The sequence below is a fragment of the Penicillium expansum genome (assembly GCF_000769745.1).
Source record: "Penicillium expansum strain MD-8 chromosome Unknown contig113, whole genome shotgun sequence".
NCBI lineage: Eukaryota > Fungi > Ascomycota > Eurotiomycetes > Eurotiales > Aspergillaceae > Penicillium > Penicillium expansum.
This window is the reverse complement of record NW_015971483.1, coordinates 78,708-104,499: the sequence shown is the minus strand read 5'-3', so window position 1 is coordinate 104,499 and position 25,792 is coordinate 78,708. Positions and strand designations below refer to the sequence as shown.

General features: G+C 49.4%; 9 protein-coding genes across 9 annotated transcripts; 5 read left to right on the top strand and 4 right to left on the bottom strand.

The window, feature by feature from the left end:
• Positions 1-1,988: 1,988 nt before the first annotated feature.
• On the top strand, positions 1,989-5,943 carry PEX2_037790 (Helicase-like, DEXD box c2 type; the record flags this gene model as incomplete). The annotated part of the gene is made up of 10 exons (XM_016741054.1): positions 1,989-2,097; positions 2,153-2,245; positions 2,301-2,467; positions 2,521-3,159; positions 3,210-3,875; positions 3,926-4,096; positions 4,150-4,718; positions 5,111-5,203; positions 5,338-5,536; positions 5,725-5,943. 10 exons carry the CDS (start codon positions 1,989-1,991, stop codon positions 5,941-5,943), a joined length of 2,925 nt encoding a protein of 974 aa, XP_016593815.1.
• A 555-nt stretch (positions 5,944-6,498) lies between these two features.
• PEX2_037780 (uncharacterized protein) lies at positions 6,499-7,643 on the bottom strand (the record flags this gene model as incomplete). Its single annotated transcript, XM_016741053.1, has 2 exons — positions 6,499-7,220; positions 7,271-7,643. 2 exons carry the CDS (start codon positions 7,641-7,643, stop codon positions 6,499-6,501), a joined length of 1,095 nt encoding a protein of 364 aa, XP_016593814.1.
• A 733-nt stretch (positions 7,644-8,376) lies between these two features.
• Positions 8,377-13,912, top strand: pld3 (phospholipase D; the record flags this gene model as incomplete). The annotated part of the gene is made up of 3 exons (XM_016741052.1): positions 8,377-13,721; positions 13,785-13,853; positions 13,906-13,912. The coding sequence occupies 3 exons, from the start codon at positions 8,377-8,379 to the stop codon at positions 13,910-13,912; spliced, it is 5,421 nt and encodes a 1,806-aa protein (XP_016593813.1).
• A 389-nt stretch (positions 13,913-14,301) lies between these two features.
• PEX2_037760 (M20 family dipeptidase) lies at positions 14,302-15,973 on the bottom strand (the record flags this gene model as incomplete). Its single annotated transcript, XM_016741051.1, has 5 exons — positions 14,302-14,485; positions 14,538-15,655; positions 15,702-15,775; positions 15,858-15,889; positions 15,942-15,973. 5 exons carry the CDS (start codon positions 15,971-15,973, stop codon positions 14,302-14,304), a joined length of 1,440 nt encoding a protein of 479 aa, XP_016593812.1.
• Positions 15,974-16,457: 484 nt separating this feature from the next.
• Positions 16,458-17,057, bottom strand: PEX2_037750 (mitochondrial 54S ribosomal protein mL58; the record flags this gene model as incomplete). Its single annotated transcript, XM_016741050.1, has 1 exon — positions 16,458-17,057. The coding sequence occupies one exon, from the start codon at positions 17,055-17,057 to the stop codon at positions 16,458-16,460; it is 600 nt and encodes a 199-aa protein (XP_016593811.1).
• Positions 17,058-17,563: 506 nt separating this feature from the next.
• Positions 17,564-18,496, top strand: PEX2_037740 (uncharacterized protein; the record flags this gene model as incomplete). The annotated part of the gene is made up of 1 exon (XM_016741049.1): positions 17,564-18,496. The coding sequence occupies one exon, from the start codon at positions 17,564-17,566 to the stop codon at positions 18,494-18,496; it is 933 nt and encodes a 310-aa protein (XP_016593810.1).
• A 201-nt stretch (positions 18,497-18,697) lies between these two features.
• PEX2_037730 (cystathionine gamma-synthase) lies at positions 18,698-20,680 on the bottom strand (the record flags this gene model as incomplete). Its single annotated transcript, XM_016741048.1, has 5 exons — positions 18,698-18,826; positions 18,876-18,918; positions 18,969-19,152; positions 19,202-20,585; positions 20,636-20,680. The coding sequence occupies 5 exons, from the start codon at positions 20,678-20,680 to the stop codon at positions 18,698-18,700; spliced, it is 1,785 nt and encodes a 594-aa protein (XP_016593809.1).
• A 257-nt stretch (positions 20,681-20,937) lies between these two features.
• Positions 20,938-24,153, top strand: PEX2_037720 (rRNA-processing protein UTP22; the record flags this gene model as incomplete). The annotated part of the gene is made up of 1 exon (XM_016741047.1): positions 20,938-24,153. The coding sequence occupies one exon, from the start codon at positions 20,938-20,940 to the stop codon at positions 24,151-24,153; it is 3,216 nt and encodes a 1,071-aa protein (XP_016593808.1).
• Positions 24,154-24,545: 392 nt separating this feature from the next.
• On the top strand, positions 24,546-25,589 carry PEX2_037710 (uncharacterized protein; the record flags this gene model as incomplete). The annotated part of the gene is made up of 1 exon (XM_016741046.1): positions 24,546-25,589. One exon carries the CDS (start codon positions 24,546-24,548, stop codon positions 25,587-25,589), a length of 1,044 nt encoding a protein of 347 aa, XP_016593807.1.
• Between the last annotated feature and the right edge of the window lie 203 nt (positions 25,590-25,792).

Here is a 25,792-nt window from a genome sequence, read left to right as displayed (position 1 = left end):
GAAACAGTGGGCAGTTCAAACCTAGAAGAGCGGGACTACCTCTAGGTTTGAACTGCCCACTGTTTCCCAGTCAAATCAATACTTCTCAGGTCTAATGGATCATAGCAAATACGCCTGAGCTCGTTCAGAACTGGTACAGCACGGCGCTATTTTTCCTCAACGAGGCGGATTTCATGCGGAATCCTGATTTCAAGACAGTACAGGCCATTGCCATACTTCTTGGACTGGCCAAAAATGTTGGGGACTTTGATCTTCAACCAGTTCTTCAAGCAGCAGGAATAAGGATCGGCCAGATTCTGGGAATGGATCAGGAGCCTCCCATGGTCTCCGACGACCCTGTTATGCAAGAGATCAGTCGACGGGTTTGGTGGACCTTGGTCATCTGTGAATGGCTGTCCATACCAACGCGTCCGCCCTGTATCCACGAAGCGGACTTCAATGTCAGGCTGCCACTGGTCCTATCAGATGAAGAGTTAACGACGGGATTGATTGACGAGCCAGATAAGGCAATCAAAAGGCCACGTCCAGTGGATTATCACAATGCTATGATCTTCTTAGCAAAGTCGAACTATGGCTTTCGAATCCAAATGTCGGCCATTGAAAATCTGGGTGGGGATAATCTAGAAGGCCTTGTTCTAGCAACGGATGAGGCCCTCGCCAATATCATCTCACAACTACCATCCCATCTTCTCGAAATCTCTGGGGGACCAGCCACAGACAGGGAACAATATCCGCCCTGGGTCCTGTTGCAACAAACCACCTTGTCTCTCTCATTTTTGTTCTGTCGAATGAAGGTCAACCGAGTCCTACAACATCGATGGGCCTCCTCTTCGGATGTCCTCCTTGCAAGGTCAAAAGCAATCTGTTTAGACTCGGCCAACGCAATTGTGTCTATGGTCAAGCAACACAAGGTCGTGTTGGCACGCCATCGTCCATGGTGAGTCTCAATTCTTCTTCTGCTTGCGTTAGTCCCGTTGTACTGAATATTCCACTTCTTCTTTCCTTGTGTTAGGGCAACAACCTCTGCCCTATTTTCCGCTGCCTTGACCCTTGCAGCAGAGGCAAAGCGTCTTGACTCAAATGCGGCAGAGGAATATATCGACAGAATTCAGACTTGTTTCTCATTTTTTGAGTATATCAAAGATCACAGCGCTATTGCGGTGCGAGCGCTAAGTGGATTGAGAGCATTTTGTGCTGGAATATGCTGTCGTGACTCTGAAACAATTGATAAAAAGTGATTACAGTCAAACATCATGGATTCCATTGCACTGAAACCAAAGACAATGTATTTAACTATATGGTTAGTTACGAACAAGGCTCAACTATTCATCTGCTTCATCTGTTTGGAGTGCGCCACTTATCATCGGCATTTATTTAGACAATAACATCAGAGGTGTGAATATTTTTTGGGGGTTTCTAGGAATAAATGTAGCTTACGACATACCTCCTGATTACGAAATCGTGGGAACGAGTGGACAAAGTATTCCTAGGAAAGTATAGTGATTAAGTAAATTGACAAGCTACTTCGTACCAGGATGAATAACCACTTGAAGTTACCTAGGTAGGCCTTTTGTTATGGTGATGAACTACGTGTTTGCACATTCCAACCTTCCAACCTTAGAAGGTTGGAATTTTGACTTGGCGAATCAGGATGGTCAGATCATACATGTAATTAGTGAGCAAAAAGCGGCAAGAGCACTAAAACGAAGTATATACTTGTAATACTAGTATAGTAATATAGTAATAGTAGTAATAGTAGTAATAGTAGTAATAGTAGTAATAGTAGTAATAGTAGTAATAGTAATAGAAGGTCTGTCATATTTCCTTGTATTATAGGTAATGTAATTACAATACCAGACCCATTTCCCTTTTTCGCCCTGCGTCAAAGACTCCACCGTTTTATTTTTATCTTCCTTTTCCTTCCTTTACGAGACTATACGGGCTATCCGGAGTACTCCGTACCTTTCCTACTGGATATCATCTCCACCATGGATTTCCACCATCCCTACACGCCATACGATATTCAGCTACAATTTATGCAGGCCTTATACGCCTGCCTGGAAGATAGCAAGATCGCTGTATTTGAATCCCCAACTGGTAAGCTGTTTATTTGCTGTTAATTTCCGGTCATTTTATCTAATATGATATACAGGTACTGGAAAATCTCTAAGCTTAATCTGTGGTTCTTTGACCTGGCTTCGAGATCACAAGCGAAAGGCCTTCCAGGAAACCGTTGATGCAACATGTGGGTCCCATTGTGAAACATATGACTACATAGTATCAGCTGTCTGACATTCCAGGCGACGATGATGAGCCCGAGTGGATGATCGAACATGCCAAACGTGAATCCAGGCGTGCCATTACCGAAAAGAGACAAGAATTCGAGACCCGACTGGCCAAGATTCGGCAAGAGGAAGAACGGTTGAAACAGGCTCCGGACAGCGCAGACCGACCCCGTAAAAAGCAGGTATGTGTATATTCCCCCATTGGTGTCAAGACACTATACCAACTAGGAAATAGCGACTTAACGACTCAGCACCGGAACTTGTTAACGATGACGACCAATTTGTTCTCGATGACTATGATAGCGACACAGACAATCAAAAAAGGCAGGATGACTCTGGGAATTCCGACGGCCTCTCTGCAAGCACTTTGGCCCTGCTAGAACGGTTTCAAGGGAAATTCTCAGCACAAAAGAACGATAAAGATGATGACGAAGATGATGAGATCAAGATCTTTTTTTGTTCAAGGACACATTCACAGCTAAGCCAGTTTGCCGGTGAATTACGACGAGTCACCTTCCCATCTAGTTTACCTAGCGACCTCGATCTAGAGAACAAAGATGACCTCTCCAAACTGGAAGAGCGTGTGAAACACTTGTCACTAGGGTCCAGGAAGAACCTGTGTATCAACCCCAAAGTCCGGGCCTTGGAGAATAACACCGCAATTAACGAGAAGTGTTTGGATTTACAGCAAGCGGGTGTCGCAGCCGACAAGAAGTGCTCATTTATTCCCTCCAAAGACGATGAGGGTCTAGCTCTTGAGTTCAGGGACCATGCTTTGGCGACAGTCAAGGACATTGAAGACATTGCCCAGGTTGGGAGAAAGCTCGGAACATGTCCCTACTATGCATCTCGTCCGGTTATCAAACACAGTGAGGTCAGTTTCACCCGGGAACAGGTACAGCGTCGGCTCTAACCCTAGACTAGATCATCACACTTCCCTATCCCTTGTTGCTGCAAAGATCAGCTCGCGAGGCCCTCAATCTCTCAGTCAAAGGTCATATTGTCATCATTGATGAAGCCCACAACCTCATGGATGCAATAGCTGGCATTCATTCGGTGACTGTCTCACTAGGTCAACTACAGACTGCCATCGGGCAGCTGACAACATATGCCCGCAAGTTCAAGAACAGATTAAAAGGAAAGAATCGAAACTATGTTGCACAAGTCATCCGCTTGGTGAGCTCCATTGCGGAGCATATGAAGTCAATCTCTCAACAAAAAGGGCCACCGGAAGGCTCAGTGCAAACGTCAGATCTCATGGCTGGAAAAGGAGTTGACCAGATCAACCCTTATAAGCTCTCTAGATATCTGCAAGAGAGTAAGCTCGCCCGGAAAGTTGACGGCTATCTTGAATCCTCGCAACAGCCACAACCTGGTCGGCCCAAGGATAAGACAACAATGCCGGTCCTATTTCATATTCAAAGCTTTCTTCTTCCTCTTATGAACCCTTCGGAAGAGGGACGACTCTTTTTTCAGAAAAGTCAAGATGATGTTTTGTTGAAATACATGCTTCTTGACCCTACGAACCACTTTCGGGAAATTGCCGAAGATGCTAGGGCCGTCATTCTAGCTGGCGGTACCATGTCTCCTGTAAGTACGGCCCATGTTTTGATATTGCAGCTCATTAATGCTCGCAACAGATGTCAGATTATGTGAATCATTTGTTCTCGTATTTGCCCCCAGAACGACTAGGGACATTCAGTTATGGCCATGTCATTCCAAAATCCAACTTGGTGGCGCAGTCCTTGGCTCAAGGGCTGATGGGGAATGAATTTGATTTTACATTTGAGGCACGAAATTCCGAAAAAATGGTATGTACCAAGTTCCGTGCTTTGGAAAGTTTTGTTATTTACATATCAACTAGATCACCGACCTTGGGCGTACGATAGCAACCCTCTGTCAAGTCATCCCAGATGGCATTGTCGCGTTCTTCCCCAGTTATGACTATCTCAGTCATGTTCTGAGTGTCTGGAAGAAGCCCATTCCCAACGGGAACGGCCAAAGCACTCTCAATCTACTGGAACGGAAGAAGAAGATCCTCTACGAATCTCGCGAGGCAGTGACAACTACAGATGATTTGCTGCGAGAGTACACCGAGGCTGTCGAATCAGGATCAGGAGCCTTGCTTCTGTCTATCGTGGGTGGCAAGTTGTCAGAAGGGATTAATTTCTCCGACAAGCTTGGGCGGGGCGTCTTGATCATCGGCCTACCATTTCCCAATATCCGCAGCCCTGTATGGCAGGCTAAAATTCAGTACCTTGAGGAGAAGACCTACAAACAGGCTTCTGGGTCCGAGTCGGAAAGGAAAGCAGCAGGCAAGGCAGCAGGCAGGGACTTTTACGAGAATTCATGCATGCGAGCAGTGAACCAGTGCATCGGTCGGGCCATCAGACATGTGAACGACTATGCCGCGATCATCATGATCGACCGCCGGTATGAGTCGCCACGGATCCAGCAAAAATTGCCTGGTTGGATTAGAGGGAGCTTGGTCCCAGCACCTCCTACGCGGGCAGCTCAAATGACAGTGCAAAGACTTTCAAAATTCTTCGCCGAAAAAAAGGCGATAGCGGAATAAGCACTCAAATAGGTATTATTACAAATCATACAGCATCATATTTTTATATAAAACTCGTGCTCATTGAACGCTTTGGCATGCGTAGATGTACCGAAGCCCTACATTGTAGAAATACTGGCAGAATGGAAATGGCGGTGTGTGTCTCCACACATGACATAAGTTCTGACAAAGCCAGGGCTAGGGTTCCACGATCACGGGACAAGCGAATTTGTTAGCGCACACTCTAAGCCTGGATTTCAACATCTTGTAGACGGAACGATCCCTTCAACGCCAAACATCAACGGTCTTGTCGAAACACCCCCGCCGACAAGATGCCTACCCGTTTCTCGAACACCCGGAAGCAGTGAGTCGACACCCTTTCCTGTGCCGTCTGAATCGAATTCTTTTCTCGTCGATCGCGACCAGAAGAGCCAAATTCGTCATAAGCCCAGTCGCAATATCGCACCAACATATCACTAACCTCTCATTCTCTCACAGCCGCGGCCATGTGTCTGCCGGTTACGGTCGTGTCGGCAAGCACCGCAAGTCCCCCGGTGGTCGCGGTATGGCCGGTGGTCAACACCACCACCGTACCAACATCGACAAGTTCCACCCTGGTTACTTCGGTAAGGTTGGTATGCGTTACTTCCACAAGACCAACCAGCAATTCTGGAAGCCCACCATCAACGTCGATAAGGTACGTTACATCTACATCTTGCGAGTCGATTCGATATGGAGAAGAAATTGTGGATTGGTCTGGAGGCGGAGGTGCGCAAATGGCGACGATATGCAAAAGAGGAGGGAGGCCAATCGACAAGAATATGAAGAGTTGCAGAATTTCTTTGAGAAGGACAATTATCGCTGACTGCGACTTTTTTTTTACAGCTCTGGTCCCTCGTCCCCGCTGAGCAGCGCGACGCCTACCTGAGCGGCCAGAAGACCGATGTCGCCCCCGTCATCGACCTCCTGCCCCTCGGCTACTCCAAGGTTCTTGGAAAGGGCCGTCTCCCCCAGATCCCCGTCGTCGTCCGTGCCCGCTACGTCAGCCGTGACGCCGAGGAGAAGATCAAGGCCGCCGGTGGTGTTGTTGAGCTCGTCGCATAAGCGTTGATTCGTCGAGAAATTTCTGGAGAAGGCGGGTGAATAGGGGCAATTTGAAGCCCTAGCTGTGTTCGTTCGCCAGCATGGAGGACGATCGGAACTCAAAATGAGATCTGCCCGAACCGAAACCAAGTCGGTTCGGGCGGTCGAAAATAAAAAGGGTTTTTTTGTATGCAATCAGCATAGCATATGGCCTCCGAATGCCCTTACGATTTCATCAGTGTGTTAAACAAATACCATAAGGAGGATTTTTTTCAACTGTTGTTCATGCGTGCCCATTGTCATGACTCATTACTCCTGAAGGGCAGAGTGTTGGTTCTAAATTATTGAGCCACGCTCATGTAGGATGGCCGAAGCTACCTTAGTCAGGGCATGGAAGGCTTCCCAAGGTTACTGCGTAAGTTCGCTATTAAAAGCTACGGTCATCTTCGTAGATTTGGGGTCCACCAATCTGTCCGATTGCGATTGAGAAAATACGCAGGTGATAGGTCTTCGTCATATCACATCTAATTCCATTCTATACTGTAGACTTCGAAAACATTTACCATGACCTTCTGCTCAGATCTTCGACTCTCGCACCGAACCCCGTCGACCCGCCTTATCGGGACCCGCGGCCAAGGTCTCACTGATAAACCGAACAGCCTCGTCGGCCATCTTAGGAGTGACCTCATGGCCCGCCGCCCGGTCGATAATATCTTCAAATGACACTGCACCGTCACCGAACCACCCATCGGACGAGATAGTCTTCTTGAACCAGTCGAGGAACAGCTCTCCACGATGATAGGGAACAAGCTTGTCCTTGCCGCCAGACAGATTCAAAATGCGCTTGCCAGCCAAGGCACGAGTCAGCAGCGGCCGGAGTACTTGCTGCTCGCTTTCTGACGGCTGAGGCAACGGGCCTTCGCGCAAAGGACCAGTCGATGGCCCACAATCTACATGCTTCAGCATCATACCGGCAGGATCATATCGGTTGACGGTCTCTAGGAACGAAGTCGGCAAGGCTTCTGAGCCAAGGACCTCAGCGCCAGGTGGGTCACTCTTAGTCCATGATGGCAGCTTCGACAGCCGTGCGCGGTCTGCCATCAGATTGATATAGTCCGGACAGCCGATGATGACGACCCCGGCGCTGACCCGAGGCTCGTGCAGTAAACAACTCCACGCTGCGTGTCCGCCCAGTGAAACTCCCAGTACTAAGTTCTCAGTGATCTTATGCTCACCACTAGGGAAGGTGTAGGAGGGAAGATAGTCCATGAGCACCGATGTATCTCTTGCAGTGCCCTCTAATTATAGTTAGAATGATGTATCTTATCTTATGAATTCTTTCACTCACGGAAAATGGAGAACATATCCTGGGCATGTCGAGGGTTCCCCTTTTTCCAAGATTCATTGGCAAGAGGGTCGACCATCCGGGTACCATGGTTTCGCTGGTCGAACGAGACAGCAATCAGGCCCTTGGCCGAAGGTGTATCCTGGTTTCTAGTGTTCCAGTCGGTGATGGCGGAGTTGGCAATGCTCGTCATACGCTCCTGTGTAGCTAATCTAGGGTGAAGAAGCCAAAGACATGCGACTTCCGAGGCCTCTTTGCGGAGCTCTTCCAGTCCAAAGACTGTTACTGAGATGCCGGCAATTGCGTAGACCTTCTGGGAGATGCCGGCCAGTATGGGCCTGTCTGGATCGTTCAAGGACTTTAATGGATCGGTCATGATGGTTGAGTAGATATGAAGAATATAAGATATAAATTTGAAATATGTTGAAGAGAGGTGGGTTAAGTAGTGGGGAGATGAATGGAGATCTTTAAAAGGCAACTCGGGTATATACTACAAAGCCGAGGCCTTCACTTTAGATACTTTGAGACTATTTACTGGATTATCATTAGTGGAAGTTAATCCTTTCTTTTTTTTTTTATATAAAATAAATTTAAATATATATATATATTTGAAATCGAGCTTATACCTGCAAGGTCCTCAATTAAAGCACATATATAGTGACTTTGTTTCGTCATAAAGAACAAAACCCCTTTGGATTTACTCATTTCTATACAATATTTTCCATTCTATACCCCATACTAAACTACTAGATCTACTAGATCTACTAGATCTATTAGATATGTAGTCAGTAGTAAAATACTCCACTAAATAATATGTTGTATACCTAAACGTGCAGTGTCAACCCCCTTTTCCCCTGACCGCCCACATCTTCTCCAGTCGGAGAACAGCTAGGAACTCCACTGTAAACCCAACCTTGGAATTAATCTAATGCTCCTTTTAATGTCAACACACGTTCTTGGTCTTGGATTTTCTTATTCTTTAATCTTAGGGAGGACAATGATCCCTACATAGTCATCCTCGACAGTGTATTGAGTATGTACAAAGTAAATGTGGTTAATCCTGTGAACTGCAACTGATAATCACCTTGCATTAGCCCCAGAATCCAAACATGTCGGCCTCTTCAATTCACAAGGATGTGGAAACTGGCTCACTGAAGGTCGACACAAAGAAGCAAGAGCCCCTTTTTGCTTCAAACAAATCAAAATTGGCATCCCCGTTGCCTTCTCCCACCGAACCCAAGAAACCGTCCTCGATCAAACAGACTCAGTCCATTCAGCCCATGGACGATCATGAAACAGGTGGAATACTAGGAGATAAGGAAAATGCGCGTCCATCATCCTTGAAGCATGGCTCACCGAGGGGCAGGTCATCCCTGAGCACTCGACCGCCGAACCGGTCAGCCGAGGACCATCAACCATGGAGTCGCCATCAACGCCAGTCGTCTAACCCCGGAATGTCCCCTCCATCCCGTACCCAAAGTGTACAATTTAGAGATACAGACACCGAGGCTCCCGACGCGTCCCACTCCCGGCCGCAATCTCGACCCGCCTCCGAACACGGCGATGATGAGGATCAGGGTCCCAAAGGAAAGCAGTCATTGTTCGGCAAACTGAAGCTACTCGCTACTGCACCCAATTTTACCTCACACTCACGATCTCCCAGCGGCGCAAGTACGGACTTTCGCTCAGCTCCAGGCGATATAGCTACCCCGGGGTCGGAAAGGGGGGAATTTCGCTTCCCAGAGCCCCTAGAAGAAGAGGGTAGCGAGATCGACGCCGACGCAGAAGAGAGCGCCGGCGAGCAACGTGATCCTCGTGAAAAGAGAAAAACGCAACGGCGGAAGAAGCAATTGGAGGAAGAACCCGGCTCCAACACCGCCCCTACAACACCTAAAACAACGCGCAGACCATCATTCCACTTTTCATCCTCCTTCGCTCCTTTCGAGAACTACCGTACTAATCTGTTCCCCCGAAGAGCAAGCACTACGGACTTCACACCTCAACAGCGCGAAGGTGTTTCGGAAGATGAAGGTCGTGAGAGGCTCAGCCGGCGGATGAGGAGCCGCCCATGGGCAAACACTCGGGTTGCCAGCTATACTGACCGCCCAGATGCCAATCCAGACGAACAGCGCCCGAGCAACCTGCGGCGATTGACTGGATTTGCCGGAGCATCTGGAAACGATGAAAGCCTAACGGCGAGCTGGAGACGCCATCGGACTGAGCGTGGCACCAGTGCCAGTGCTCAGCGATGGAAGCAAATCAAAGCTGGCCTGAAACTTATTGGGCAGCGACGAAGGCCAGATAACACAGTGGACAATAAAAAATCCGCAGAGTTGCTTGCTGAACTCGCTTCGGCCGTGCCTGCTGCGCTTATACTAGCCAGCGCGTTTCAACGGGATGAGCACGGTAGCAGAAGAATCCCGATTCTTTTAGAGCAATTGAAGGTTCGTGTTACAGACAGCCGGATTGATTCTCACTCCGGTGATCGTCATCTGGTCTTCCGAATTGAAATGGAATACGGAAGTGGCATGACTCGCATGAAATGGATCATCTTCCGCACTCTAAGGGACTTTGCCAATCTGCATCTCAAGTATAAGCTTCACCTGGGAACTCAGAAGTACATTCAGCTACGCACGAGTGAGAACAGCCCAAGTCTCCCTCGATTCCCTAGAAGTGCCTTCCCCTACATGCGAGGTGTGCGAGGCCTTGAAAGTGAATTTGAGGACGAAGATGAAGAAGGTGGTTATGAGACTGGTGCGGAGGGGATGAGTGGAACAGAGAGGCCTCCGACGAAGAAAAAGCAGAACCAACCACCACACCAGCGTCGAGCCTCTGGTCCGCTTACTCGCAGAAAGTCCAGCATTACCAATCAAGAGGGAGACTCAGCCGCAGGACCTTCATCCATCCATGAAGGTGTGTCAGGAGCCAGGAAAGAAACATACCCTGGGAAGCAGCGAAAAAAGCTTGAGGTCTATCTGCAAAAAATGATTAGGTTCCTGATCTTTAGGGCTGACAGCAATCGCCTGTGCAAATTCTTGGAACTGTCAGCTCTCGGTGTCCGCCTGGCCGCCGAAGGCAGTTACCATGGCAAAGAAGGATTCCTGATAATTCAGTCCTCCAAGGGTCTTGATTTCCGAAAGGCGCTCACCCCTTCTCTGGTCAAGAAGCGCCATTCGCCCAAGTGGTTTTTGGTTAGGCACAGCTATGTAGTTTGCGTGGACTCCCCCGAAGAGATGAATATTTATGATGTCTTTTTGGTGGATGCCCATTTCAAGATTCAGACACCGAAGCTTAGTCTTCGCAAGCAAAATCCAAAGGATCTTGCCAAGTCTGCAAAGCAATCTGCGAGACACCCTCAGCACCACACTCTCCGACTTGAGAACTCTGAACGCAAGCTCAAACTGTTGGCCCGGAATGAGCGTCAGCTCCAACAGTTTGAGGACTCGATCCGCTTCATGGTTTCCAATACTCCGTGGACGCACCCCAATCGGTTCGACAGTTTTGCGCCCGTGAGACAAAACTGCTTTGCGCAGTGGCTGGTTGATGCCCGAGATTATATGTGGGTTGTCTCACGAGCAATCAACCAGGCAAAGGATGTCATCTATATCCATGACTGGTGGCTGAGTCCAGAGCTTTACATGCGTCGGCCTGCTGCCATCAGCCAGAAATGGCGATTGGACCGTCTCCTGCAACAGAAAGCCCGGGAAGGCGTCAAAGTTTTCGTGATCATGTATCGCAACATCAACTCCGCCATTCCCATTGACTCGGAGTATTCCAAGTTCTCTCTCCTTGATCTTCACCCCAATATCTTTGTTCAGCGATCACCAAATCAGTTCCGGCAAAATACTTTCTTCTGGGCCCATCACGAGAAGCTTTGTCTCATCGACCACACTATCGCATTTGTTGGAGGTATTGACCTGTGCTTTGGGCGTTGGGATACTCCTCAGCATCAGTTGACCGATGACAAGCCTACCGGCTTTGAAACTACTGATGGTCCCAAAGATGCAGATCATTGTCAACTCTGGCCGGGCAAGGATTACTCCAATCCTAGGATCCAAGATTTCTATGACCTGGATAAGCCATATGAGGAGATGTATGATCGCAATGTTGTGCCCCGGATGCCATGGCACGACATTTCCATGCATGTCGTGGGCCAGCCTGCTCGGGATCTTACTCGTCATTTCGTGCAACGCTGGAACTACATTCTTCGCCAGCGAAAGCCCACGCGGCCGACGCCCTTCCTCTTGCCGCCACCCGATTTCAATCCTGCTGATTTGGAAGCTTTGGGTCTTGATGGAACATGTGAGGTACAAATCCTCCGTTCTAGCAGCATGTGGTCAACTGGAACACCCGATATTGTCGAGCACAGCATCATGAATGCCTATGTGAAGCTGATTGAGGAATCTGAGCATTTCGTCTACATCGAGAATCAGTTCTTCATCAGCACTTGCGAGATTGAGGGCCGGAAGATCGAGAACCTCATTGGAGATGCCCTAGTTGAACGGATTGTCCGCGCTGCCAAAAACGAGGAAGCATGGCGCGCCGTCATTGTCATCCCATTGATGCCAGGCTTCCAGAACACCGTGGACAGTGAAGGTGGAACAAGTGTTCGCCTTATTATGCAGTGTCAATACCGCAGTATCTGCCGTGGAGAGACATCCATTTTCGGCCGTCTTCGTGCTCTTGGAATCGAGCCAGAGGATTATATCCAGTTCTACAGTCTACGAACCTGGGGGAAGATTGGACCGCAAAAGGCACTGGTAACTGAGCAACTTTATATTCACGCCAAATGCATGGTTGTTGACGATCGCGCTGCTATCATTGGATCAGCAAACATCAACGAACGATCCATGTTAGGTTCACGTGATTCAGAGGTTGCATCTGTCGTGCGAGACACTGATATGATCATGTCGAGCATGAATGGCAAGCCTTACCTTGTTGGTCGATTCCCGCATACCTTGCGTATGCGTCTGATGAGAGAACATCTCGGAATTGATGTCGACGAACTCATGGAACATGACTTTGCTACCGAAGAAGAGCTACGCAAGATCCAGGTCGCCGAGGGAAGTGAGCACCCCATTGACATCCCAGGGCGAAGAAATTCGGCGTCCTCGGCCATCGAACGGCAAGATGAGAGGGAGATGGTTGAACGTCGGCATCGGGTCCAGGATGAGTTCCTTTCTCGCTCCGAGGAAATGTATAGCTTCAACCATGATGTCGATTGGGAGCAGGGTGCTAACCCTAACCTTAAATCGAATCGCAAACTTACTGCCGACCCTCGCGTCACTGAAAATCCTGATCACAGGAAAGACGTGGAAGGTGAGGGCGCCGATCATCTGGCAGCCGCTGCTCGGGCCGGATTAGCAGTTGGTCGTGATTCGGAGATAGAGTCCCATGGAAAAGAGGCCCTGCTTTCACCCATCGCTCCTGAAGGGAGGGGTACTATTGAGCGACCGAAATCATCGCAGCAAAAGCCCCCTCGAACACCCTCGACCCGCAAGGACCGCAGACCTGGGTCATCGAGTGAGACCAATCCCAACTCCGAGATCAATGCGAATACACCGCCACAAGGCTCACAAGGCCATGGAGTTAATGGATCGTCGAGCCGCGAGTCCGAGACTGGCGGTACTGGTTTGAACATGCCCAGGGAAGAAAATGAAAACCCTAAGCACAACCACCCGTCTGTTCCAGATCTGAAGCGTATCTTCATCGACAACGACTGCATGAGAGACCCGATCATCGATGGCTTCTACCTTGATACTTGGCAAGCCGTCGCCGAGCAGAATACCAAAATCTACCGATCTGTGTTCCGCTGCATGCCCGACAGCGAGGTGAAGAACTGGAAGGAATACAAGGAGTATGCCACATATGGTGAGCGCTTCGCAGAGATGCAGAGCCAACCGAGCAACAAGCCAGGCCAACCTCAACAAAAACAAAGTGGCCCTCCCCCAGCTGGTGCTTCGGTCAGCTCTCCTATGTCGATCGCTTCTCAGATGTCTTGCATTGCCCCAAGGGCCGAAGGACCGCAGGCAGACCCGAAGAGCCCACAGACAATTGACGAGAAGGTCGGATCTGGGAACGAAACTGGTCGTCCTCAGTCTGAGCAGCTAGCGAAGCAGGAGACGTTATCGTCTATTGATGAAAAGGCCGCACTCAAGACGGTGTCGGACCCGAACCTCTTGGCCAGTGTTCCGAACGGGACCAGCGACGAGAATGGTGCCGTCGCCAGTGATGATATCGAGAAGTCACGAACAACTCCGGCTCATGTCGATTACTCTGAAGCCGTGAACCTGAACCTGAACTCGACGAGTCAGTCTCGGAGACGTAGACGCAGAGCTACAACGATTGGCTCGAAGCGTGACCCTCATGGTACAGATGAGTATTTGGATAAGGGCCGCGCGGAGGACCTCCTGAACAACACTCAAGGCCATCTGATCATGTGGCCTTATGACTGGTATGTTTCAACTTAGCTCCCATTGGACCTGAGGACGTATCCACTGACGAATTCTGTTTACAGGCTCGAGAAAGAGGAGCAAGGTGGAAACTGGCTGTATGCTTTGGATCAGATTTCTCCTCTGGAGATCTAGTAAGTTGCCCCTCTTTATTGATTTCTAGACAGGATACTAACGGATGTATAGCAACTAATCCCGAATTGCTTTGCACTTGACGGCGTCTTGCTCTTGATTTGATCGTTTGCTCGTGTTTGTCTACTTGGTGTCAGCGTTGGAATCCTCGAGCGCCGCTATAGCGATTGATGCATTTTCATTTTCATAGATCTTTTTGATGACTCTTTGGCTAGTCATCCTTTGGGCTTACCCATGCTTCGTGGGGGTCTTTGTATTCCCCTTAAGTAGCGCAATACAAGTAATCAACCCTTTTCGAATACGGTGATAGTATATTTTTCCTCAGCTGAGGTCCTTGTGTGTGTTGTGTAATAGATAAAATTCTTCCAACGTTGATTATGATGAAAATGGCATGTACTGTGGTAAAAGACTGCGAAAATAGCAGATAGAAAATTGAATCCATAATTATATCTATGAAGATGTAGGCTCTTCCGCAACGTAGTGAAGGTAAGCGCCCAGCAGCTTGGTTCCCTCAATGTAGTTTCTCTTGTCAAGCTTCTCGTTGACAGAGTGGGCAGCATCAGTCGAGCTTCCCATGGGGAGGAGCAAGACGTTCTTGCCAGTGGCTTGCTCGAAGGTCAATGTGACGGGAATACTATCAATGGTTAGCTGTGAACTGTATTTTGTTTAGAGAAAGAGAGTCCTACCTTCCACCCTCGCGAGTCATATCAGGCTCGACTCCGAAGACCTGCTGGACAGCCTTGCTGGCAGCAGAGAAGTTCCAGTGCTTGGGGCTAGCGACCCACCACTTGCCGTCGTGCTGGAGCCAAACATCCAAAGTGTTCTTGCTGTTCAGCTTGGCGAACTCGGCCTTGATATGGTCGAAGACCAGCTTGTTCACATCTTCGCTCTCCATGTTGGGCACGGTACGGATAGAGAATTTACCGATAACCTTGGCGGGAATAACTGTCTTAGCACCGGGGGCCGAGTAAGCACCCTCGATACCGTGAATAGACAGAGAGGGGTAACGCCATCTGGCCATCAGAGTGCGCTCCTTGGTGGGGTGGATACCGGTCTCGGCGCCCAATGACTCGTGGAGGTTGTCCATAGTGTAGCTGATGTTTCCATAGAGAGTCTGCTCCTCCTCAGTCAGGGGAGCCACCAGATCCATGAGACCTGGAATCAGGATATTACCCTGAGTGTCAACCAGCTTGGACAGGACGTTGACCAGATCGGTCATAGGCTCGTGGGCAGAGCCACCAAAGACACCACTGTGCAGATCTTGAGCGGGGCCCGAAATGCTGATGGAGTAGTAGTTGCAGCCACGCAGACCATAGGTGAGGCAAGGCTTCTCAGTACCGAGCCAGTAGTTGTCAGAGATACAAACGGCATCGGTATCCTTGAAGTACTTCTTGCTCTCAGCCTGAATGAAGTCATCCAGACCCTCAGATCCATATTCTTCCATTCCCTCGAAGCAGCACAACAAGTTGACGGGGAACTCGATACCAGCCTTGCGGTGGGCATCGATGACATTGAGCCAGCCCAAAACGGGACCCTTGTCATCAGTAGAGCCACGGCCGTACATCCGATCCTTCTCATCAATGGTCAACTCAAAGGGCTCGGTGGCCCAGCCGTCTTCCTTCAGAGCAGGCTGCACATCGTAGTGTCCATAGACCAGAATAGTGCGCTTGTTCTTATCGTTTCCGTATCTCGCAACTACCACGGGTGGCAGCTCGAGGTGCTCTTTGCCGGGCTGCTTGCCCAATGGTCGTTGCTCGACCTCGGCTCCAAGAGCTGTGAGCTCGTCGGCAAGGAATTGTCCCATCTACAAAATATTAGATCTGAATTTGTATGTCTGTTGGAAGACTCACGCGGAACACATCCGGTCGGTTCTCATCTTGCGCCGAGACAGATGGGATCGCAACCGCCTTCCGTAGACCTTTGACTAGAATCAGCAAGGACCTTGCGAGAAAGCGAGAAAGCGAGAAAGCGAGAGATCGAGAAATCGAGAAACCAGTATTACGTACGCTCGATGAAATCGTTGGACGAATCGTCGACCCTATTTGACTATCAGTTAAAGTGTCTCTTTTCTTGGAGATAACCATACTTACTGCTTGAAAAAGGGTTCTAAAGAGGGCGCCATTTTGGAATCACTGATATGTCCGTAGAAGAAACGGCGAGAAAGAGGAGAACGAACAGGAGAAAATCGAGAAGAAAAAGGAGCTTTGAATGGAACACGACGGAGGGGAAAGAGGGGCATTGCCGTCTTTGCCCTGAGGTAACCGGGGAGAGTGCAGAAGTGACTTGTTATCACGTAATTTTTTTTTTTTTTGGTCCTATCACACAGTAGCGATGTGACCAGGGGGGTTGTCTGAGACATTCATATTGATATTGATATTGATATCTTTTGATATTTGTTATAGATTGTACATATATTATACATATATTAAACATTTCCTATCTTGATGCTTATTTTCCTATGTATATAAACCTTGGCACCCTGGAAAACTAGAACAAATAGAAGATTTGGTATGGAATACATAAACAATGCTAGAAATAAGCTAGAATACATGGATTTTCTTTACAAAAAAAAAAACAGACCCATTCCGATGAATTGGATCATGCCACTATGCATCTCGTCCCCAGGCCTCGCGCCGCAGTTGACGATCTTCTCTGGCCATGCGACGCTTGGGTCCCCATCGTGATTGGACCGCCTCCAAGATCCGAGCCTGGATCTCTCTCTTCTCTGGGCTTGCCTGGCAGACCATGGCAATAAACACGGGCGAACATTCAAACCGTTTGGCGAGCTTGTTTCGACTCCAGGTCATGGGATCGTTCATGCGGAGATTGCGGATTTCTTCAATGTTTGAAGGGGTGAGGTGATATTTTCTTTCGGGCATAGACTTGTAGACACCGGGAAGATCGTCAACATTGGGGGTCGCAGTGGAAGAAAGGATGGATGCTTTCCGAACATCATCGGCAGGCAAGAATTTGGATGGGGTGTGGTAGGCATTTGGAGCACTGGATGGCGGATTGTGGATAATGTGATCGTGGCCCAGGTTGGACGGGTCAAATGAGGCGTCTGGCTTCACACGTAGTCGCTGCTTGGTCCGTCGGTATGAAGATTGGTTTCGTCGAAATCCTAGTGCCAATGAATCCGACAAGGAGGGAATAAGGAATGGCAATGTGAGGAATGGCCGCTTCGTCGCGGCAATGAAGGTCGCCATTGCTTCTGGTCAATTGGGGGGGAGGAATTGATCAGAAACTAGAATAATAGAAAATAAAGAGTTAGCGAGTCTTCATAGATGTGTTTTATCATGGTAAACCGACCTAAAGGTAAGACTGAACTTGGGGTTGACGGACCGGACGTGTTGGCATCTCTCGCGCTTCAAAGCCGAACTTTTTCCCCTGGTCTCGTGACCCCCCTTGGCCTGGTAGTATTTACCATACCGTATTTTAAAAAAGGTAAATACCAAATTGTACTCCGTACATAGTGTACATTTCAATGTACGTATGTATGTATCCAATACATCGAACAACCCTCTCATCACCACCCAATTCAAAGTACCTGATACAAAAAGTACATTCAGCATACCTATGTACATGTACCCTAATAAATCCCGGGGCCGTCACCTGGTCTCCTACGTTATGTCTCATGTCATCACACTTTTACTAACTCCCACACTACTTTATTGATCATGGCTGTCGGACTTTGACAATTTCTCTTATCGCAATGTCTGACTCTACAGTTCCGACAGATCAGAAGCCAAACGCAGGAGCAACTACACGAGCCCCGAAGCCCGCTGCTCTTACATGGGACAAGAATCAAAACGACAGCTACATATCACCTGTGAGATCATCCGAAGCCCTGCGAACACCAAATCATGATTCGACCAAGACCAAATACATGAGATACCCCTCCTCACCCGAAAGTTCATCGTATCTGCCGCCCCGTATACATTCCCCCGCCTCTCAGATATTCGAACGAGATGTGCAGGAAGATATAATGCCAGCACAGGCGTCGCCCTCGATACCGGCGCATATTCGAACCGATAACTATATTCCACCTGTTCTAGAAGCATCCTCGGCCGCGATCACAGATGACCGCCTCGATCCAGATTCGGTCGAGATTGTCACACATAGCCTACATCAGCCAGCGGGTGGTCCATCCGGGGAGCAATCCATGTCGTCCTCGGGCATCGAGCATCTCTTGGGACAGTCCGATGGAGATGACCTCTCGTCTAGCTATGGAGCACTGGACACGACAGATGTACGTCGGCTGAGCTTTATTTCCTTTGCCGACGTGGTCAACGCCGAGCATGCCGAGCATGCAGAAACAAATGAAGCTCATCCTGGCGTAATATCTCGGGAGCGCCTAGGAGATCTCAATCAATCCCCGTCTCCACTGCGCTCTCCATCTTCTTCTCATGGACTCGGCACTTCGCCGCCAACAAGCACTGCGACCTCCTTCAGAGGGCTTGATATGTCTCCCACTCGGTTCCCTCCTGCTAGTGCTGCCCAAAGTCCAGTCTCTTCCAGTTTTGGGGGAGACCTCAATGTAGAGACCATGCGCCAGGCTCTGAGAAAAACCGCCAGCGGAGACCTGGGCATCGCAAGCCGGGCCGTGAGTACTATAGGGGATGACCTGCTAGATCGTACATTGTAGCAGGTCAAAGCTGCTTCTGTTTGGCGTTGGAGAGTGAAGGGCTCGGAGCAGGATCTCGTTTTCTTCATGGTACAGTGTGATAAGCTATGGTAGTCTGCTTTATATCGTGGTGTATACTGCAATTTACGGATTTGGATATCCCAGAAAAGTCCAAGTGCTTGTGTAGTGCACAGGCCAACTCTGATTGAATTGGGGTATAGACTATGCACTTGCCTGCCGAACTCTTTGCACTGCATCCAAAGCCCGTTGTACCCTGGAGCGCAGATCAGGTACCTCTTCTAATCCAACACTAATTCTCACTAGATCCGGATCGACATTGAAAGATCTCGCCTGACAAATGTTAGTTACGGCCTGGTCAAGATGCGAGTGGTGTACATACCCAGTCTAATTCACCGTAATGAGCCAGGAGAACGTACGGAGAGCTGAAAAGTTAGCAAAATCCAAGGCAGGGGGGGGGGGCTGCGTAACTCACCTCAATGTAAAGTTGGTCCCAAGACTAGGTCCCTTCAAAACCTCGATAGTATCGAAAAAGGCAATCGCCTCGGGTTGGGAGTGGAACGTGACAGAGAAGAGACCACCATAGCCACCATTGGCATTGCGGAGGCTATCATATAGTGGTTTCGTGGGGCTGTATTTTGGGTAGTAAACTTCTTTCACTGTGAAATTGTCAGTATAGCTCTCACTCAAAGTGAATAGAATACGTACCTAGGGGGGACTCCTTCAGCATAGCTGTAATGTTCTCAGAGGTAGCATTGATCTGTTCAATGCGAGCAATAAAATCACGGCTGTTTCGCTCCAGGAAAACTGCATCCTCTGCCCAGTAGATATCTTCGTATTCCCTGTTATAAGTTTCCTTGATGGCTGCATAATACTGTGCGTGGGGGTTGAGCACAGCACTTCCTCCCATGACGTTGCTATCTCCGCTGAAAATCTTGGTCAAGCTGCTGACTACTATGTCTGACAGGTGCAAAACGTTGATGTTCACAAAGTTGCTGATGGTTTCGTCAACAACCACGGCAAACCCATACTGATCTGCCAAAGTGCGGATCCGTTTGAGGTCCGGTGTTTTGAGAAGAGGGTTACCTGGTGCCTCAGTAAATAGTCCAAGGAAACGCTCACCAGCCTTCAGTCGAGATTCCAGATCATCTAGATCTTCTGAGGAGCCGTGACCATAGAATACGCAGCCTGGTCCCCATTTTTGGAGAATCTTCAATGTATCCGTGTAGGGGAACCCAAAACAGATTGACGGCAAATCGCCTCTAGTAGCCAGCAAGGTCTGATGAGCGTTGAAGATGGCATTCATGCCTGAAGGGTAAAGAAGGACATCCTCCTCAGAAATACCGGCAACTCGACCTTCTGATGAAGCTGCCTCCAGGGCTTCTGGAAGTTCAACATCGGCTGTCAAGACACCTGCAATACGTTTGCGAACAGCCAGCTTGGCCTGGTTGGCGAGAGAAGTGCTGAGGTTTCGACCAAATCGCTCCTCGATAAATTGACCATAGTCTCGGCCGTCTTCGGCGTTTGACTTGGGAGGAGATTCTCCGATAGAGCCCTTTCTCGCTCCACTGACGCTTTGGTATCTGCGGGGTCCCTTGCAAGGACGCTGGGAGATTGACTCCGCAGTCGCCAAGCCTTTGTCTTCCACCAAAAACCCGTCCTCCAATGCCCTAAGGCAGAACTCACCTCGTCGACTGGAGATACCACTGCCCCCGTGTTGCCATACCTGCTTGGTGATGGAGGCGTGTTCTTTTGGGTAAATGACACACGACAAGGAAGACGTCACTGTTGATCCGGCTTCGGTATGTGGGGATGGGATGAAGTTGACGATCCGTGTCTTGTACGCCTGCTCTGCGGGGATTTTGCTAAGCAGAAAGGAGTGACAGATGCGCGCTGGCTTGACTGATGCGAAAAGGGTTGCAGACTCGAGATTGGGGTCACCAACGCGGCGAACAATCTCCTGGGCAAGATTTTGGATAATAGGGTGGACGAAGAATCTGGGATAACCGCATTGCATCTTCTTTATGACCCAATCTTCTCCTTCTTCGTAGCCAACATTTTCCCTCCATGATGGAAGCGATACACTGACGGCCTTGTAAATGTTAGAAGAGTCATAGAGGGGTTGCGGGGAGTTCACCATACATGGTCAGTGTTTGGAGGCACAGGTCCTCCCAAAGCCTGCAACATCTTTAATTGAAAATAGAAATCAGGAGAAAAATATGATTGATTCTTAATATTTGGTTTAGAATACAAAGAGAGGAAGAGAAAGAAAAGAAAAAGGATATAAGGTTGTCAATGATACCATTCCTCTCCACTTGCGACTTCGGCGATGCTCCGGGTACCTGATAAATTACCGATGAGTCATCCGTACGTTACCAGATGTAATACCGTTATCGAAAAAAAAAAATCTCGGCCTCTACATTAAACAAACTGCTACAGCACAAATGTCGGACCACACATCTAAACGCAGGAAGCTCAGTCCTTCCCCGGAGAATGCTATTTCAAGCTCTTCAACGAAACAGACATCGAAAGTGACCGAGAAACGAAACCCGACTCGAGGCAAAGATGAGCGCTCCGCAGAGCTTGCAATGGCCAGCGGCTTTTACAAATCCAGTTTCTTCAAGCTGCAAATGGACGAGTTGCTGGCGGGATTGAGACCTAACTACAGCAAGCAAGTCTCAAAGGTTCAGGAAACACTACACCAAATTAAAACCGCAATTGAAAACCTGCCCGAAAAGTCTCCGCAATCTGTCCCCGATGCCGAGAAGGAGCTACGTGCTTCTGGTCTAGTGGTTCCATGGCCTGAGCCTCGACCGAGCAAGGATGTCAAGTACAGCATGGCATATGCAAAGCCGGCGAACATCAACGTGGTAGGTAGCTTTGCGCTAAAGACAGGCGCTCGCACTCTGGAGTCGCGCCCAATTGATCTGGCAGTCACCATGCCAAGTTCGCTCTTCCAGGAGAAGGACTACGTCAACTTCAGATATTTCCACAAGCGCGCCTACTATATTGCTTGCGTGGCCGCTGGGATTCAAGACACCGCGAACACCCTCGGGTTTGATATCAAATTTGGCCCCCAGGATGGAGACAGTCTCCGCCCTCTCATCTTGTTGGAACCGCGTCAAGGCGAATCGTCCGGGCCTACAATCCGAATCCTGACCGCAATCGATCCTACCTTGTTCCCGATCACAAGAACGCTTCCACTCAAAAGCAACATCCGCCAGGCCTCCAATAACTCTGAGATCGGCGAACCGACCTCGTATTACAATGCCAGCCTCCGCTCCGATGCCACAGTCTCTCTCTATCACAAGTCTATCTACTCGGCCTCCAAGAAGTGCGATTCTTTCAGCGATGCATGCATTCTTGGCCGCACTTGGCTACAACAACGAGGCTTCCATACCTCCTTCCAGAATGGAGGGTTTGGTGGTTTCGAATGGACTGTACTTCTGTCTTTGCTGTTCGAAGGTGGTGGTCCGGCTGGACAACCGATCCTGCTGCCATCATACAGCTGCTACCAAATCTTCAAGGCCACCATCCAATTTTTGGCGGGCAGGGATTTGACTACTCCTCTATTCTTTGGCCAAGAGGTCCCAGTTCCTTCCGGGGTACCTGTTGTCTTTGATGGCCGCAGAGGGCTGAACATCCTTTACAAAATGACTCCTTGGTCATACACCACACTGCGTCATGAGGCCGCCATCACCCTAAAAATGCTCAATGAGTCACGAGAGGACAACTTCGATAAGGTTTTCATTCTCAAGGTTGACGAACCAGCCCTTAGATTTGACCGCTTGATCTCATTCCCCAAGTCATTCAATGGAGACACGCTCCGCGCTCTCCACGAACAGAATGCTTTGTATAATGTCCTTTCCCGGGCTCTTGGAGACAGAGTCAAACTTGTGTCTATTGTGAGCCACGCTATTGATTCGTGGTCAGTAAAATCCAAGCAGCCCAAACGGTCAAGCCAGGGCGTGTCTGTAGGACTGTTGTTGAATGCTGAAAATGTTGGACGAATTGTCGATCACGGTCCGGCTGCAGAGGAAAAAGAAGAGTCTGCTTCGTTCCAAGCTTTCTGGGGTGAAAAGTCGGAGCTTCGACGATTCAAGGATGGCAGCATCCTGGAGAGTCTTGTGTGGTCTGACGAGTCGGAGACATCTATCATCTATCAGATTTTGGAGTACATACTCCAACGGCACTTCAAGATCACCACCGATGAATTCGGATTTGTTGGTGATGAATATGACGAGCTCCTCAAAGAGCATGGTGATGGCATACTAGCATACTCCAGCCCTGCCTTCCAATCAATCGACGATGCCTTCAAGGATCTTGAGAGGTCTATTCGCGGCATGGATGAAGTGCCATTGGAAGTTCGTCACTTAGCCCCGGCCAGTTCGCTTCTTCGTTATACCTCCCTCAGACCAACGGGAGCCACCGACGTTGTTCTTCAATTTGAAAGCTCCTCGCGTTGGCCTGATGACTTCGCCGCTATCCAAATGACCAAGGTTGCATTCCTTCTGAAGATCGGAGACTCTCTGGAATCGTCGGGCGCTGCCTCATCTTGCCGTGTAGGCCTCGAAAACGAATCGAGCAGGGTTATCAACAACGCTTATTTGGAAATTCCCCATTCCTCTGGCGTGTTGTTCCGGTTGAGGATTCACCACGAACGTGAACAAACCCTACTCGAACGCAATCTCAAAGACCGAAATCTGAGTCCCCGAGAACGAGAAGAGGCCGCATATTCTCTCTTCGCCTACAAGAAAACCTTTGTTCAAACTCCGCGTTTGACACAGGCACTCCGAAGCCTGTGCACACGCTTCCCCTTGTTGTCGCCCACCATTCGTCTGACCAAACAATGGTTTAATTCTCACCTGTTTACCGCCCAAATCAGTGACGAGTTGATTGAATTGCTAGTGATTCGCACCTTCACCCAACCTAACCCCTGGGAATGTCCTTCGTCTGTCATGACTGGATTCCTGAGAACTCTTCACTCCCTCTCTCGGTGGGACTGGCAGCAGGAGCCGTTCATTGTTGACCTGGGAGGTGATCTGACCCCACAAGTGACGGAAAATATCCGCACTCGCTTCACGGCCTGGCGCAGCATCGACCCTGCGATGAACAGTCTGGCGCTTTTCGTCGCCTCTGACCTCGATAATGAAGGAGTAACCTGGACCCAATACGAGATGCCCTCCAAAGTTGTGGCTGCTCGGATGTCCAGCCTGACCAAAGCAGCAGTAAGCCTACTACGAAGCAAGACCCACGATATGGATGTTTCCGAGCTATTTGATACATCGCTTGCTCCCTACGACTTTGTCATCCATCTTCGCTCAAAGCTGTTTGGTGGTTCCTCGACACCCAAGTATAAGAACTTGGCCGAGCCTCGTGCTGGAATGATGCAGACCATCAAGTCGTTTGTCTGTGATGTACAAGCCTGCTTTGGCCAGAGCATTCTGCTCTTCCACGGAGACGATCGTTGTGCAGTGATTGCTGGCCTTTGGAACCCCCAGACCCTGAAGTCACGAACCTGGAACCTGAAGACGGCGTACTCGACGGCCCCAGGTGATACCGAGGGTGAAGTTGTAATCAACCAGACTGCTATTCTGAACGAGATTGCACGGTTGGGCAACGGGCTCATCGAAAACATTGAGATCCGTGCAGACCAATAGGTCTTGTCTTTGATTCAAATTGGTGTACATTAATTACCCCACAAAATAGTCCGAGCATCTATATATATATAGCAGTTTCTTAACGAATTCCGTTTTTCTTCAACCCACTTGGAACAATGAGAAATGTTATGATCAAAGTTTTCACTTTCAATCACTGTAGTAGATGATACGTTGAGACTGTGATTCTCTTTGCACATCGACTCGCATCTTGATATTGATGCCTAAGGTGTCGACTACTGACATGTGTAACGATCAGCCTTTGATTTCATCTTTCTCTCACCTTAACAATGGCTAGCATAACTCGGGGCCAACGAGCCCTCCATGCTCAGTTCCAACCTGGGAATCACTCTCGTTTCCACTCCCATCTCCAATCCCAATCACTGCCCATCTGCATGCGTTCCCAGCTTTTCTCAACCTCCGCCGCGATCCAGCAATCCCGCCGACCCTCCCCATCACCCCCTACAACAACCATCGTCTCAGTCCCCTCCAAATCCGAAATAAATGCCCCAATTAGCACACACCCTGCTCCCCTCACAACCCCATCTCCTCTTTCTCCATCTGCAGGCGTAGCAGATAAACTAAAACGCTATGTGGAATTCGGCCGTGCATACGTGACCTTCTACAAAACGGGCCTGAAAAATGTTTATCACAACTACCGCGCCTCACTCCCTCTACGGAGAAAGCTAGGCCTGCCCGCCTATATCCCCATATCCCCGCCGCGGACAAGCACACATAACAACAAGAACCGCAGCGCGCCATCAATAACAAAAGAATCCAAGCTCGGCCGCGCACAGTTCCAGCTCGTCCGCCGCTCGGCCCGCGATGTTCGCCGCATGATCCCCTTCACACTGATCCTAATCGTCTGCGGCGAGTTCACACCTCTGATCGTCCCGATTTTCGGCTCTGCCATTACACCTGCGACGTGTCGTGTGCCTTCGCAGGTGGAGAAGGAGCGCGTTGCTGCTACGGCGCGCAAACTCGCGGCACTGGATGTGTTTGTTACTGAGAATAAGGATCGGTCTGTGCATGTGCTCAAGGCGGGCGGTGCGGAGCAGTTGGGTCTTCTTGCTGGGTGTTTTGCTGATTCTGTCTGGGTCGCTGGTGCGAGCTCCGCTGATGTGTTGCGTGCCTGTGCTATTTTCGGCCTGGTTAAGCGACATGATAAGACTGCGGGCGAGTCGCTTGCTGGTTTGATCTACCGGCCTCGGCTGGCGCGGTATGCCGAGTATCTGGCTATTGATGATGGAATGATTCGTGTTGGTGGAGGGGTTAGGGCTATGAATGCTACTGAGTTGCGGATTGCGGTCGAGGAACGTGGTGGTGTAGACGTCTCTTCTGGTACCCAAGACCGGAAACGGGTGGAGGAGTTGGAGAGGCGCTGGTTGGAGCAGTGGCTGGCTGTTCGTGGAAACAGTCCCAAGTCCAAGAAGCCGTAGGGGTTTTTTTTCTTTCTTTTTTGAAGCTAGACTGGAGGTCCCTGCTTGTACAGTAGATGTTCCTTGGGAGTTGTATTATATCCAATCTTTTGACTCATAAAGGAGCTTGTTTTCGTCGAGCTATGGCTGTCATTACTAGCCATAGTACTTACTAGCCGTAGAGCCTACCTACAGTTCTAGCCGTCATGCTTTTTTCTGCATTC